The following is a 14,390-nucleotide window of genomic DNA, read 5'->3' on the forward strand; positions in this document are numbered from 1 at the left end:
ACACAGTGGCCTGACGCCGTGCCAACATCCTTGCTAATTGCCAACACATAGTTGGGATGCAGAACTCCTGGGCAGGGGCAAAGCACAGTGGTGCCAAGACCAGATGGAGCTACCCAAGCAAAAAAGATACCCAAAACATGGCCCCATTCCCAATGAGCCAAGAGACACAGGATTCCACTGGCGGAGAGCGATGAAACACCAACCATATTATATTTTAAAAACAAGAACACACAGACGACATGGCGATTGCAGAGTAAGAGTGTTTTACAATGAGAATCAATTAATTGCTGCCACACAGCTAACTTTTTTTTTTTACCAGACTCTAAAGAGGTTTCTACCTAAAGAATCCAATGCTGCTCTTGGGTTTAATAAGGAAACAGACTGTGAAGTAGAAATCTGTGAAGGAATGAGCGTTTCAACACTGCAGAATGTCTTCATTAGCCGGGTTTCTCACCCATACACGCTGGATATTCTCATAGATATTCATAAGCACCAGATGAGGATCTGAGCAATGCAGAGTAGCTACAGATGCCTCTAGTCATTCTTGGCAGCAGTGAATGGAGCACAAAGCAGCGTATGTTGTCACTGTTCTGGAACGCAGCTCAGCCATCCATCCGTACAACAATGACAGTTAACTACCCGTGGCTTACGCAGTGTGGTGTATACTTGCTATATATTACAGTGGTGATCATCATTTATGCCATCATCAGCGGGCAATGGGAGGATCGGGCCTGGCTTCAGCCCTAAAGGATCCATATGGCACCTGCAGTTTACTGTAGCCGGTTAAATAGGTTCAAGTGGTAAATGCACAATGGCGCCGCAACGGGATGAGGCCGGCTTCATCGACTGTGACACCTCTATCCCCTCTGTCTCCTGGGGAATGCGTTCATTTCCATACATACCAATGTTTTGTCTGCGTGCGATGGGCCCCACTTGAGGAAAAAAGTATGCCGGCACAAATTACAGAATCAAAATGAGCCATTTTATAAAAGAAAAAAAGTCAGGGAGAAAAGTGGTGGGGCCTTTACGGTTGGGCTCCTCTCAATCAACCTCTCCGCTGATTATCCTGGCACTGAGGAGCTAAATGTCATGCAAATTCATCTGTAAGTCCAGAGAAAGAGCAGGTTCCATCATCAAGTGCTGCCGCTTTTCGCCTGTTAAGGATAGCATCCCGTCTCAGGCAAATGCCTCAGTTAATTAACGCCTTGCCATTAGTGCAACAGCTTTCAAACAAGCAAGATATTTCTGTTGGCCTCCTGTCTGTTTTCTGTGTGACAGAGGGAGAGGGAGTGTGTGGGGGGCTCCTAAATATTCAAAGCCTATTAGATGGGATCCTGTCTACATGACTTGTTGTTTCATGTGGTGTTTTTTCTTTTTTTGAAATGCAGATTTTTCCCTTTCCTTCACTTCTTTGCACTAACTGATTTAAAGGCATTCATGGAAAAGAGCTTGAATTACTTAGCAGCAAGTTCTGTTTAATTAGTCGAAATGTGAAATGTGTCAATCTGAATTTGACAAGTGCATTAAATCAATGTAGGCTCTGTTATATGAATGCACATGCTGTATGAGTGCCATTTGTAACATACTGCTGCATTTGCTGTGGGGTTCATGTTAGTACTCAGAACTCAGTACTCTCACACCTCAATAAATAAAATTTAATGAAAGCGTAAAAGCTCCAGCCCCACCTAGATTTAGCTATTCTCGTCCCAGTTAAATGCTAATATATGTTTATATGGTGCATAGAACATCTACAGTACAAGAGTGCAAAGACGTGTAGTTAAACTGGAGCAAATAATTTGCTCTGAGTCAAAGCCTGCAGCAGAAAGTAGCCAGAGTCACACTGAATGATTGAGTAGATCCCCCGTGTTTTCCTTATAACAACTCCAGTTTTCATGCAGCACATTAGCCTGTAAGTGTATCTTTTCTCCCCGCTGCTATCTAGCTAGGCTGTGAAGGAACAGACAGAGTGGAACATGGTGAACAACAACAGCAGTTTTAGTTGCTTGTTTGTCAAGGAAAGCAGGTTTGCGCAGGATCCGAAGCAGGACCACGAGTAACCTGTTGTTTCCGTACCGCTGGAGGGACACGATGTCAGTTTATGGTCACTGAGTCTCCCTGACCGATGATTCCTGTCAATAGAACTAATGCAACTGTCACAGTGCATCATCTTATTTGACTTGTCTGTATGAGACTATGTGCTGCTCTACAGAGGGTCACGAAATCAATCAACTTTAGGTTACTGCAGTTTGATATGCTCCATCAACTTTATGTTACCAGTCTTGCATTCTGACATAATTCTTTCTGATGTTTAACTTGTGGCGCTCGAAAGCATAAAAACTGATCTGGACCTAGTATGAACTGTACTCACCTTCTAGGAGCACAACTGCTTGCTAAGTCCCTCCTCCTCCATAGCTACGGTTGCTATGTCTGTAAATGAATGAGGTAAACGTAGAGCTACACTCGCTCTAGCCAGGGCTAGTAGCTCGCTATCGACACTGAGCTTCTAGCATCTTCAGGAATTTCGGTAGACTCAGGCAGAGATTGTTTAAAAGACCCAGGTATGAGTTGCAGTCAAAATTTTTGTAACAGCACCTTTAATAACAAAGCAAAACCTTCTCCGCCCTTCAAGGTCCTGTGCTCCTTGGAGAACTCCTCCTTTGTTCTTTAGCTAGCTCCTTGGTCCAGTTTTGGCCTCACTTGCACATGTGCGCGTATTCATAATACCATGGCCTACAAACTTGTATCAACTTTTATGTTAAACTAACCCATGTTTTATGCCACGGATTATCGTAGGTGATGATAGCTGGGCCTTGGGACAGAAAGCAAACAGAAGTCATGAAGAATGAGCATCAGGTAAGGAGCACAACCAGGAGATTGCTTGTTGTTTTTCCCAGATTAAATGGATTCCCCCACCATTACACTGGCAATGTGGACATCTCAAAACATCTGAGTACAAACGACCTGAACTTCGACGCATTTGTGCGCCCGCTCACAGCATAGTTAAAAGGCATGAGTTTTTCTGGCCACAGCAACACAGTCATCACCCACCATCTGCTCTACTGCCCAGATTTGGCTCTCTACAACGTCTTCCTCCTTTCCAAAATATAACTGAAATTTCAGCATTGGAGGAGATGTGGATTACAAAAGCAGTATATGTGGCGAGGGCAGAAGCACTGCGAGCAGTGTAGCGGTTAATGGGGAAATTATGGTCCAGTGATGGTAGCGCGTGGGCAGATAGATGGGCAGTTTTGGACTGCCTATCTGTCTGCAGTGGTTGAAAACTCCTCTCTGTAGACTCTCCGCAGACAAATACCTTTGTAAACGACAGGACACATCTGCAGTGGCATAAATCAGGCATCAAAAGCAGACGACCACAAAAGAGATAGTGGTCAAGTTTATGGGTTGAGTTCTAGAAGTTGTCCGATGCACCTAATTTTGCTAATTTATTTCTCTTAACTTCTCCTGGGAGAACTCTCTCTGTGACCTTACCTTCAGTTCATCTGCTTTGTTAGCCACTCCCATCACCCGGTGAAACAGAGACCAGAGGAGAGGACAGAATATAACATGACACAAAAAACACAGGAGAACCCACTGCCCTCCACAAAGTAGGGAAAGCACTGCTGTGATTGGAAAATTGCTGTTCCAGTGAGGGCTTTAGAGAACGGTCAATTAAATACTTCATCATTTGAATATATTGAACATCAAATTCAAATCGCTGCAGTAACTGAATTAGCTCCTGTGTGTATAGTCACACAATCCAAGGCTACAGCAGCACACATATTTAGCAGAGCCGTAATGATCCCAAAGCTGTTTGACAGCAGTCTAGCTATATGAAATGTGTAGGAAGACTGCAGCTGTGCACGGTGAATACTAACTAAGCTTTAGATGACGTGTAATATAAAAGTAATTTGCAGCTGGATGACAGCGTCTTGCATTCAAGAGGTATTGTGGTGAAAATTTAATACCAGACAATGTGCTCTGCCAATGGGGGCACATCCAGACAACCCAAGCCCTTTTGTACAAGGGTCAGTTTCTATTGATCTGAATGACATTGGTGTTGTGCATTGAGCAGAGATTGTGTGATTTCTACCTGCAAGATAAAGAGGATTGTAAATCGATTCCATTGATGTTTTTTTTCCTCCCCTTCATCTCTTCAATTTGGGTTACAGTACAATGGTCTCTATAACCCCGTCTAGCCTCAAAAAGGGTCCCCGATGTCTCAAAGATGACACTTCAATAGCTGTTGAGCTGATAAGAATAACGTGCCACCGAGCATTAACAGTGCATTGTGGACTCATCCGAAGATAATGCTTCGTGTCTGTGGATGTAATTCTACGAGACAGAATGGGCGAGCATGTTTCAAAGTGATGATGTCATGTTTGTGGTGTCGGGAGTCTTAAAATACAAGGTCACCGAAGAAGTCTCATAATGAAAACCATCTGAAGAGTTAAACACCTCTTAAAACAGAGCAGAAAAAAAAAAACATTTACACACCGGATCTCTTCTCATCTACCTCGCTCTCATTTGTTTATTTCTAAGCAGTAATTAGAATAAATGTGTGGTCTCGCCTAGCTTAATATTCATCACTCCATTTTCTCCCTCTTTTTTTTCTTTCTTTTTTTTGATTTTCTCTGGCCGGCTGCTTACTCTTAATGATTTTCAACACTGGTTTACGCCTGTTAAAAGATATTAAGCTCAGAGTGGCCTGCAAAGCCAATTACGCTTGGAGGGCTGAGCGGCCGGTCACGGTCTGTGTTAAAGGTGTCTACTGCCCCCTGGTGGGTCATAGCTGCAGTTACAAACATGTATTTTCTTGGTACCTATTCATTTTAACGAGTTTATAATGAACGTTCCCGTCTATGCTGAATTGTAGACATGTTTCCTCTTTTTGCATGTTCATCTGACCTGCTGTGCACACGCTCAGGCATTTAATTGGATGTAATTAATTAGGAACGTACTGCCTGAACATGTTGTGTCTACATTTATACTTATAATGAGTACCAAATTACATATTTGCTTCCAGGAAACATGCTATTAAATTATTAAATCACAGGCCCATGAAATGAAATACTATCGTTTGCTTCATATTTTCCATTGTACACAGAATTTAAGCTATTTTTTCCCCTCTGATTCATGCTTCCTAATTAGCGCTGGCGTTCACACTGTATCAGCAAGAGAGAATATCAATTTTCCCACATTAGATGCACTGATTATACAAAATCCAAAGGAATGGTGGCATGTCTCCATGTTAGGAAACAAGAAACAGATATTTGCAATTCCTACTGATTTCCATCTAAATTAGATGCACATATAGTTAGTTCTTATGTAATATATCTCTGAAGATGTATAGCCATGAAAAAAAAATATATATAAAAAAAATCACTGCCAGCTGCCAGTGAGTGAGCAGTACACACTGTCTGAAGTGATTACACTGCACACCTCACAGCCTTTCATCCACAAAATTAGCTTTAAATGTCTGAGCGGCATACGTGCTGGTCTGATTGGCTGCCAGAGTTAGGCGATGGGGGCACAACAATAGCCTGATATGAGTCAAATGACCTGTTCTAGCTCTCTGGTGGTACGCTGCGCCTAGCCAAAGAGACAGCTTGGCTTATTTGGCTTGCGTTGCACCATGGCAGTTGACAGGCATTTGCTGCGACTGATGCCGAAGAGACAAAAAGAAAGTTGGACAAAGATGGACAGGCTGTTTGTACCTCTGTGAGCCAGTTTCTGGAGGAGGATCCTGAGACGTTGCAGAGCAGACGAAGAAATATCATACGTGTGCAGGTCTGCACCAGCCAGTTCTTGGCACCTTCCAAACACTCCATCTACAGAGGAAAATGGTGAAAACAGGTTCATGAGTGTTTTTTCTTTTTACAGCTTAAAGTGAGAAACAAACGCACACACACAATTTTACAGCCCCTTTTTTGTGGCTTTGATGATGTAAAGGTGAAATGTTATATTTATGTGAGGCACCTGCCGTGCCTCATACCTCTGATTTCCTGTTTTTGGGGAGCTAATAGCTGACATTTTTTCCTCCGACAGCACCACGATAAGCCGGCGTTCATGGCAGGAAGGACTTTATCGGGAACCCCAGTAATCTCCCTATCAGCAGGCCTCCTGCCTCACTCAATACAAGTTGCTAGGCAACCCACGCTACAGAGCCCCTATCAGCCCCATAATTCAATGGATGGTGTAGACCTCTGAAAGATGCCGAGGCTCCGGGGGTCAGGAGGGAGTGTGTAGATGCAAGGCCTAGAATATAAATGACCCGTGTTGTCACCTTCTCTCAGCTTGGAAGATAAATCCATGCGTCTTGTTTGCTAAACTCACTAAATGAAAGTCTAAGAAGATCTCTGGAGATGAATCCTGCAGTTTCAATCTGAGCTACTTCCTCCACGAGCGTGCACTCATATGTGTGCAATCATCTATGCTGCCACGTGAGAGTATGTGTAAGGGATGCCGCTGTGATTAGCTGTGATTTAATGATGTGAATCAGCACTTGGCCATGCACCACAGCTTCCCATTAATTAGCCCCAAGATGTCGGACAATGACAGCAAACATCAATGCTATGAGTGATATTTAATGACACATCGGGAAACAAAGAATACGCAAAAACTGATGTCCACTACATACTGCAACTTTCTGCCTAGGGTTCTGAAAACAGACAAGTGCAAATCAAACGATTTATGATATATTTTTCAATCACAGACGGTAGTCAGAAGTTTCCTTAGCTTTTTCTTTTTCCAGGGTGGAATAATTGTACATTTAATGACTTTAGAAACAAGAACTGGGTGCACAAATTTGAATTTATTTTGGATTTCCTGTAACCTACACTGGGACACATATGGTCAGACGAGACAAAGATTGAGCTACTGTACGCAGGAAACAGAAGAAATCACAAGAAATCATTAAAAGCCGAAATGACCATGATCAGTGGATGTCTCTCTGCATTAAGAGTGAAACATCTCTTTTGGAGATCAAGCTTAATGTTAATTCAGGTAAATAAGTTATGCTCAGGGGCAATCATTTGATACCGTTCTACACGTCCAATTAGCAATCCAGTCTTATATGAGGCTCAATATTTTGAGCTGTATGGGCCTGTCTGAAGTTACTGCATAACTGCAAGCCACTTTACAACCCACCTCCAGTCTATAACCTCCTTTTCACTTCTTTTCATGCCTTCTCTGGCTTAATCAGATGTTTAGTATTCTGTGTCGGTTCTCCCGACTCCGTCTTTCTCCATATACAAGTGGATAGTGATTGGGTGTGTCCTACAGCACAGCCATACCACCAAATATAAATGGCTGCAAATGGAAACAGCAGTTTTCTTTTGGCTACAGTGATTCTGCGTGAAAGATAATAATGTGATGTCTAACGATGCTCTAAATTGAATTCTTAGTTTTAACGAGATGCGGGTGTGTCCCTCTCCAGCTTCCCCCCCCTCTTCCCTGTGAATCATTAAATGACAGCTCTGTACAGGAATAAGCCTGTGGGAGGAGGTGAATTAGCATAGACAGCACGGTGCAACGCTCCGGAGTTATTTCGAGAACTCCAACGGCGCAGAGGAAAACTTCCCACCTACAGACTCAGATCATCACAGACGTGTGTGCATCACAGAACGTCAACTGTCTCCTTCCTCTTTGCCAACATTCCCTCTTCTTTTTTTTTTCCGGGTGTCGCAGTAGATATGATCCCAAAATAAGAGTGTTTTGTGATATATTTTTATAAGTTATTACACTATCAGTGACTATTATGTAAGAAATAAAGGGAGGCTGGTGACATAACAAGTGACGGAAAACTGTTCAATGTTTGATGCTCTGCATCCTTCACTGGTTTCCATAGTGATGGCACATGTTACTTCCTTCTCTGTTGTCAGGGACATTCCCGATGGCAACCAGATATGAAAACACACACACACACACTGTGATTTAGTGCATTAAATATAGAAGTCAGGTGTTTAACAACAAAGAAATCCTTGTTTGGCAAATATAACAGTTGACTGGTCTATCGAGGTGGTGCCGAGCCATTCAGAGCCACATGCACAATGAATCACAAAGCATTATCCTGTCACTTTAGTGAGTATATTTACAATATTGAGGAGATCAAAACAAGCAGGAATGGTTATTGTAGCTGACAGCTTGGAGGAAAACACATTTTTCTTTCCTTCTATTTTTTTGACAGATAAAAACAACATTTTAATTCCAGGCCTGGAGGTTCCCAGCATGTGTTTGGTATGCAGAGGGTTGACACGTGGGAATCAGTCAAACGGCAAAATAATTTTCCTAAAATATGTCACTATGAGTGGAACAGATCTATGAATGTCCGAACCGTCCAGCTGAAGTCTATTTGCAGTGATTTTCTGATCATCTCCTGCGAGGCTTAAGGGAGCATTAAGCTGACGATACATCAGTATGTGCTGTCTTGCAGTGGCAAGACTGCAGCGCAATTAAAGCTCAATCAAGTCCAATCCATAATACATAAAGTAGGTCACAGAATCAATCAACTGATCAGCCCTCAAATGCACCATCCCATAAATCAGTGATGTTCAAGAGAAGCTGTGACTGGATAAGCAGCACGTTGGCAGGAATAAAGAAGATTTTCAGCTGAAAAAGGTAAAGCGCTCTAAATCCAGGCACGTCTCTCCTCTCGCTGTGACAGACAGAGAGACGCCCGGCTGCTGCTAAAGCTATTTAAACTGTGAAAGCTAATGCTCTTGGATAACATGAGGAAACACTAAAGCTGACAGTCAGCAAAGCATTTCCAAAAGACTGTACATTCAGAAGATGAGGCAGATGGACCCAGGAGACAAATTAAGATTTATTGGAACAGGTGTATTAGCGCCGCAACTCATGTTATGAAAATAAATAGACTCAGATCAACGCACCGAGTCCGGCCAGATGTAGTCTGCAAATAAGGAACAATGTATGGGAACAAAAGCTAAAGTGATCAGGATATGATTAATGAAGTGTTTACAGGTTATTCTGGGCTTCCTGTGTGGCAGTTGTGGCTTTGAAATGATAATTATATTTATGCATGCTCTGTAATGCACATGGAAATACAGAAATGAATAAAGATAAATCAGACTTTCAGATCAAAACATACCGCCTGTTGAATATGGCTGTGGGGCATAAATCATCTCTATTATTACATTTTTCCTTCCCCTGAAGAGCTCGCGTCTTTTGTTAAACCTGCTGTAGCATCTTTTGATACTTACAGTTACTTTACTCGGCACTTCATACATGATTATTCCTGGATTTGCCTCCTGAGCTCTGGCGCTCTTTCTCTGTCCTTGCAGATTTTTTTTTGTATTGTTTTGATATGATGGATTTTGTAGTGGTTACTTAAGGTGTTTATGCTGCAGTTGCACTTGTTGCTGATCAATAGAAGCATCACCTAAATAGCTTAAATCTGAAATAAAGTCTGGATGTTTCAGACAATATTGGCCCGAGTGGAGGAAAGATAACCGCCAATCGATACCACACTGTTGGTTAAGTGTTTAATAGTGTGCCCCAAGGGAAACATGTAGCACTTATCCGCTGTACTTTAGCCTAGCTTGTGATAGCAGTAAGCCACAGACTTTGGAGAGCTGCATCAAATTAAAATGCATTTCCCGGGTAATCACATATGCTTTTAGAACAACGTCTAGAAAAGCATTCCCTGAAGACGAGGGTAAAGATTTGAAGCATTGCATTAAAAATGAGACATGACGGCAGGAAGTCAGATGGTATGTGTAAGGATATTAAATGATCTACCTAATCTACAGTTCATGAAGCATCTTTATTCAAAATCAAAATCAAAAAAGACGGGAAGATTAGCTAGTGAGCATGCTGATACCTGTCGCAGTCTTTTATTATATCATATTTTTACAAACAATTAAAAAAAAATTAAAGTCTCATCACATATTAGCTCATTCTCGCTAGCTACAGTTAATAAAATCTGCAAGGAAGCAGTTAATTGTGATTTTAGCTGACAAATTAATGTTAAATTATAAAATATTGTCATGCTAAAGCTCAGTGTGATCAAAGAAAGCGTAGCCGAAACGTTTAGACAATCATTTGCACCAGTGGTTTAGGTTTGGCTTAAAAGGGGGTGAATATGTTGCTATGGATGCGGTAAATTTTGGGTCTTATGTTCGTGATGAATAGAGATTGATTAGTAAAGAGCTGTTTTCATGCTTTTGAGTGCAAAAATAAGAATGTGTTTTCATAAGCACTGAAAACGATAGTCAGTCACATATAAAATGATGCAACCCTTCCCTGCCCTCAGCCACCCTGCATGGCAACAAGCCGGGTGAAGAACGGTTGGCCCAGCCCAGAATAAACCAGGTTACTCCTTCGGGGACCTGAGGAAGAGTTGATGTGGCAGACCTAGTTACTCCCACACATCATGTGTCTGTGCAGTAGATGCTGCTCATCAGGAGTCCAATGGAGAATGACAGAGCAAGACTGAGTGTGCCGATGAGGCAACTAAATAATGTTTCATTACTTGCATATTAGGTACAACATTAATCTAACATTAGTCTTTTTTGCCTGTATATATTTTCCTACAGTGAACAAGCACAGCGCAGTAATTGCATTTCGGTTGGAGACGGATTCTGTGAGCACGGCAAAATAAATAAATAAAAGCTAAAATGAAAATACGACTAGAGGCCAATCTTGCATGGGGATCACACCGGCTACATGCTGACGCTCTAGCCTGTGAGTACCCAGTTTATTACTAAACTGTTACGTGATAAGATGAGTACTCGGTACCCGTGGGCTGAATTTGGTCTTCATTTTGAACTCACACGCCTGGTAAATTTTGCGTATCCGGTCACAAATCTGTCCACTTCCATACAAACAAACACACGAACACCTGCCAAAGTACTCAAAAACATATTTAGATGTTCCTGCCTCGAGGTGCCTCGAGGATCATATTCTGCCATGATGACGCTCTCACACACAGACTCACAAGCTGTGCTGCGGCTGATGCAAACAGACAAATCTCCAAAGAAATGATCATCCACATTACATTCTTCATGAGTCTTCATGTTCTTATGTATCCACACTAAGACACTCTTGTCTACCTCGGGGTATTTTATTGCGAAGGTGTCAGCAGTTTTTTTTTCTATTTTTCTTCCTTTTAGCAAAGCAGGTAATTAAAGTTTTTTTTTTTAATATATTATTTTCTGTACTCTCTGCTTTTTCCCCATTTCCTCTGAAACTGGGTTAATATGGAAATCAAGGAGGAGGTCTCCCAATTTGTGCTAACTTCCAAAGTCTACCCACTCCCTCTCAATAGAAGATGATCCCAATCCTTTAAAAAAAAACCCACACACACACACACACATCTCAGAACAGTGTTTCAGCATTTCTAGAAATAACTTTATCTAGTTTTTTTTTTTTCACTTCAGTGCAGAGTCAACACAATCAGCCAACTAGTATTTCCAACCCTTTAAAGATTTCGGGTATTCATGGCCTCGAAGATTGAAGCAGTAGTAGCCATCAGTTTAACATTGTATTAAATAAAGTCATGTTTTGTTTTGTTTTTTATGGAAGCCATGTTAGCGTAGATGGGACTGATGACGAGAGCAGGAAGTCAAAAACAGGAGCACCCTAGAGAAACTGGTGGTGGATTTTCAAAATAAAAGATCTTTTGCAGATTCTGCTTTTAAGCAGTGCGGAGTTCTGCGAGGGTCATTGCCGGAGGCATGAGATCACAGACACCCACCCAATTATGTGGCATTTTAGGTGTAGTTTTGTGCTAAAGTAAGCTAACTATAGATGCTAGTTGTTGCTTGATATTTATAGTGCAGGCATTAGTGGCATCAATGGTCTCATCTTTGTAAAATGTTGAACAAATCTTTAATGATACGTCTCTGTTCTCCAGGTATGTGGTTACTGCAGCCACAATTATTAATTTTGAACCCTTGTAGTGTTGCCACAGAGTGCAAAAACCAGTTGATTAATTGATTAGTTAGCTGACAGAAAAGTAAAGCAAAAACAATTAGGATGCATTTTATCTGTTACTTGGATAAAACCAGCCACTGGATGACTCACTGGGCTGGAAAATGTCTCAGTAATCAATAATGACAACAGCAATTAGTCGCAGGCCCAATAAAGTGTCCTGACCTGTGTATCAAAGCATTAAAAGTCATTCTTTACTTAAACAAGAGGTGTTATGTCACAGCATGATGTCCATTTTTGAGGGCCAGCTGTGGATATGGAGGTAGGGTGTTCTAGCTCCTCGAGCCAGCATGTCAAAGTATTCTTGGGCCAGACATTGAAACCGGTATTGTCCCTGATGCATAGTCAAAGTTAGATTAAAAGCACTTAATACTAGAAAAAAGAGCTTGCATGAATGTATGTGTGAATTGGTGAATTAGACTTGTAGTAAGAAAGCAGTTTGAGTACTCAAACAGAGTAGAAAAAACTACCAGTCCATTTATTACCGCGATAAAAGACCACATATTGTGACTTTACAGTACTAGTGGTTTATTGTCATTAATCAGATTGTTTACTGTCAATATGCAATAGTTCCCATGTACAGTATCACTCTTATAGGACGTTGTTCACAGGCAAAAAAAATCAGCTTCGTTACAAGTAAACTGTAAATTCAGTTGTTTTCCATGCTAAATTATTTGGTATCATTTTGTTCTTGGTAGCTTCAAGTGTGAAGGAGTTTTGGCATCAGTTTCAAATCAGTGTTCCTTCAACAGTATGCAAAACTATGCAGGAAGGTTTTTTCAAAATGTAATCAGATCATGCACGAGTTATCTATGATGCACGCTGGCTTCGTAATCATGTTTACAAAAATCTGAGGACATACACAAAGTTCAAAATCGAATGTTAACTCGGGTCATTCTCATCCTCTTCCTCTTATTAGCATATTAATAGTCAGTTTGATACTTTGTGTTCTGTTAGCTGTAGTTCATGTTTTGCATATAATTCTGCTGCCTGAGAAAGTGCTCGTCTTTCTCTCGTTGCCTTCATCTTGTTTGTGATACAGATTTCAGGATGAGTCTGCAGAAAGTAATTGAAAGGTGCAGACAAACAAACAGGCTCAAAGCACAGGCATTTAATCATTATGCCTGCAAGGACAAAAACAAACACGTGGACATGAAACCGCTCCATACACGTTTGACCCTTCCCTGACTTCCTGCTGCTGCTGTGTTGAATACATTAACCTTTCCCGACGACTTTCCGCGGAGACGATCCTCAATATCGACACGCTATCAATCCCCTTTAAAATTACAGCCCGCTGCGTGAGCCGCCTGAATGCCTCACAGTGAAAAGCTATGACATTTCCCCTCTGTTCATCCGGTGATGCATTGTCATGGCAACCACTGAGACAGATAGGTCCGTGCTCCATGGCGAGAAGGTTTGCAGATGAGGTCGAGATCATGTGTGGTTTGGAGAAACCTCAGAATCGAAAGGGGGGAAAGCAAGACGCCGGCATCAATCATTAGATGAATGAGATCAGAGAGCTTCTGTGTGTTTATATTGTGTGGTATTATTGTTGCAGCCTGACTCACATTCAATTTTGAAGCTTTTCTTAAGTATGACTCATGCTGTATGTCTAAACTAAGAAGAATGCTGTGAGCGGGACCTTCAGTCTCCATCTATCTATATATAAATCTGTGAGCGATTAAAAATAGCTTAAGGTTCGGAGATGTTGAGACTTTAACTCCACTTTGGTGAACCTCACATTTACAAAATTTAAAACACAAGCACTTACAGCAATGACTCCAAAATTTCACTTGGTGCACAACTCCAGTTTCATGATCAGCACCAACATTAAAACAGCTGACAGGTGGACCCAATAGCATTTTGTTCCCATGCGACGTTTCGCTTGAATATCTTGGATGTGGACATTCACGTCAATGTTATGCTGACAGATACCAGTAACTTAAACATTGCATTGCAAGCAGATAAATTGACATTTTACCACAGTAAAGAGTGTAAGGCATTGACCCGGCATCCCAATGCGATCGCCATACGAGGATTTGCTGGCACAAGTTTGACTCATGGAGGCTCCACTCCATCAGGATTTTCATGACCCAAGGGATTCACGGCCAGTGTCAGTGTGTCCAACACCCCGGGCCACCCCCAAGAGAGCAAGCGTCCATGTCTACAGGCCAATTCTGTTTTGGTTTATGAAGGAAACTACAGTGTTGGATTTTATTGTTGCAGCTAATTGGTGTAGATACAGCACCGTCGTACTGAGAGCTTTATAGTTAGCAGACTGCATTTCCTATAATATTGTGTACCACAGACAACCAGCTAATATTATAAGAAACCAGGGGTCTGAATTCCTTCCTCCTCCTCTGAAACAGAGTCCAATTTGCAACACAGACACGCACAATACTGTACTAGCTTCATATGGAGCATGCTTGCCTAGAGAAAGC

General features: G+C 41.7%; 1 protein-coding gene across 2 annotated transcripts in view; it reads right to left on the reverse strand.

Moving 5' to 3' along the window:
* The window catches only part of ptprn2 (protein tyrosine phosphatase receptor type N2), a 158,002-nt gene that overhangs the window by 121,199 nt on the left and 22,413 nt on the right, over nt 1-14,390 (reverse strand). For both annotated transcript variants that reach the window (XM_026179795.1, XM_026179794.1), the window contains exon 3: nt 5,715-5,828. In XM_026179795.1, the coding sequence (XP_026035580.1) occupies nt 5,715-5,828 (114 nt within the window). The remainder of the gene's footprint in view (nt 1-5,714; nt 5,829-14,390) is intronic.

This window comes from Astatotilapia calliptera, chromosome 9 (genome assembly GCF_900246225.1).
Source record: "Astatotilapia calliptera chromosome 9, fAstCal1.2, whole genome shotgun sequence".
Taxonomy (NCBI): domain Eukaryota; kingdom Metazoa; phylum Chordata; class Actinopteri; order Cichliformes; family Cichlidae; genus Astatotilapia; species Astatotilapia calliptera.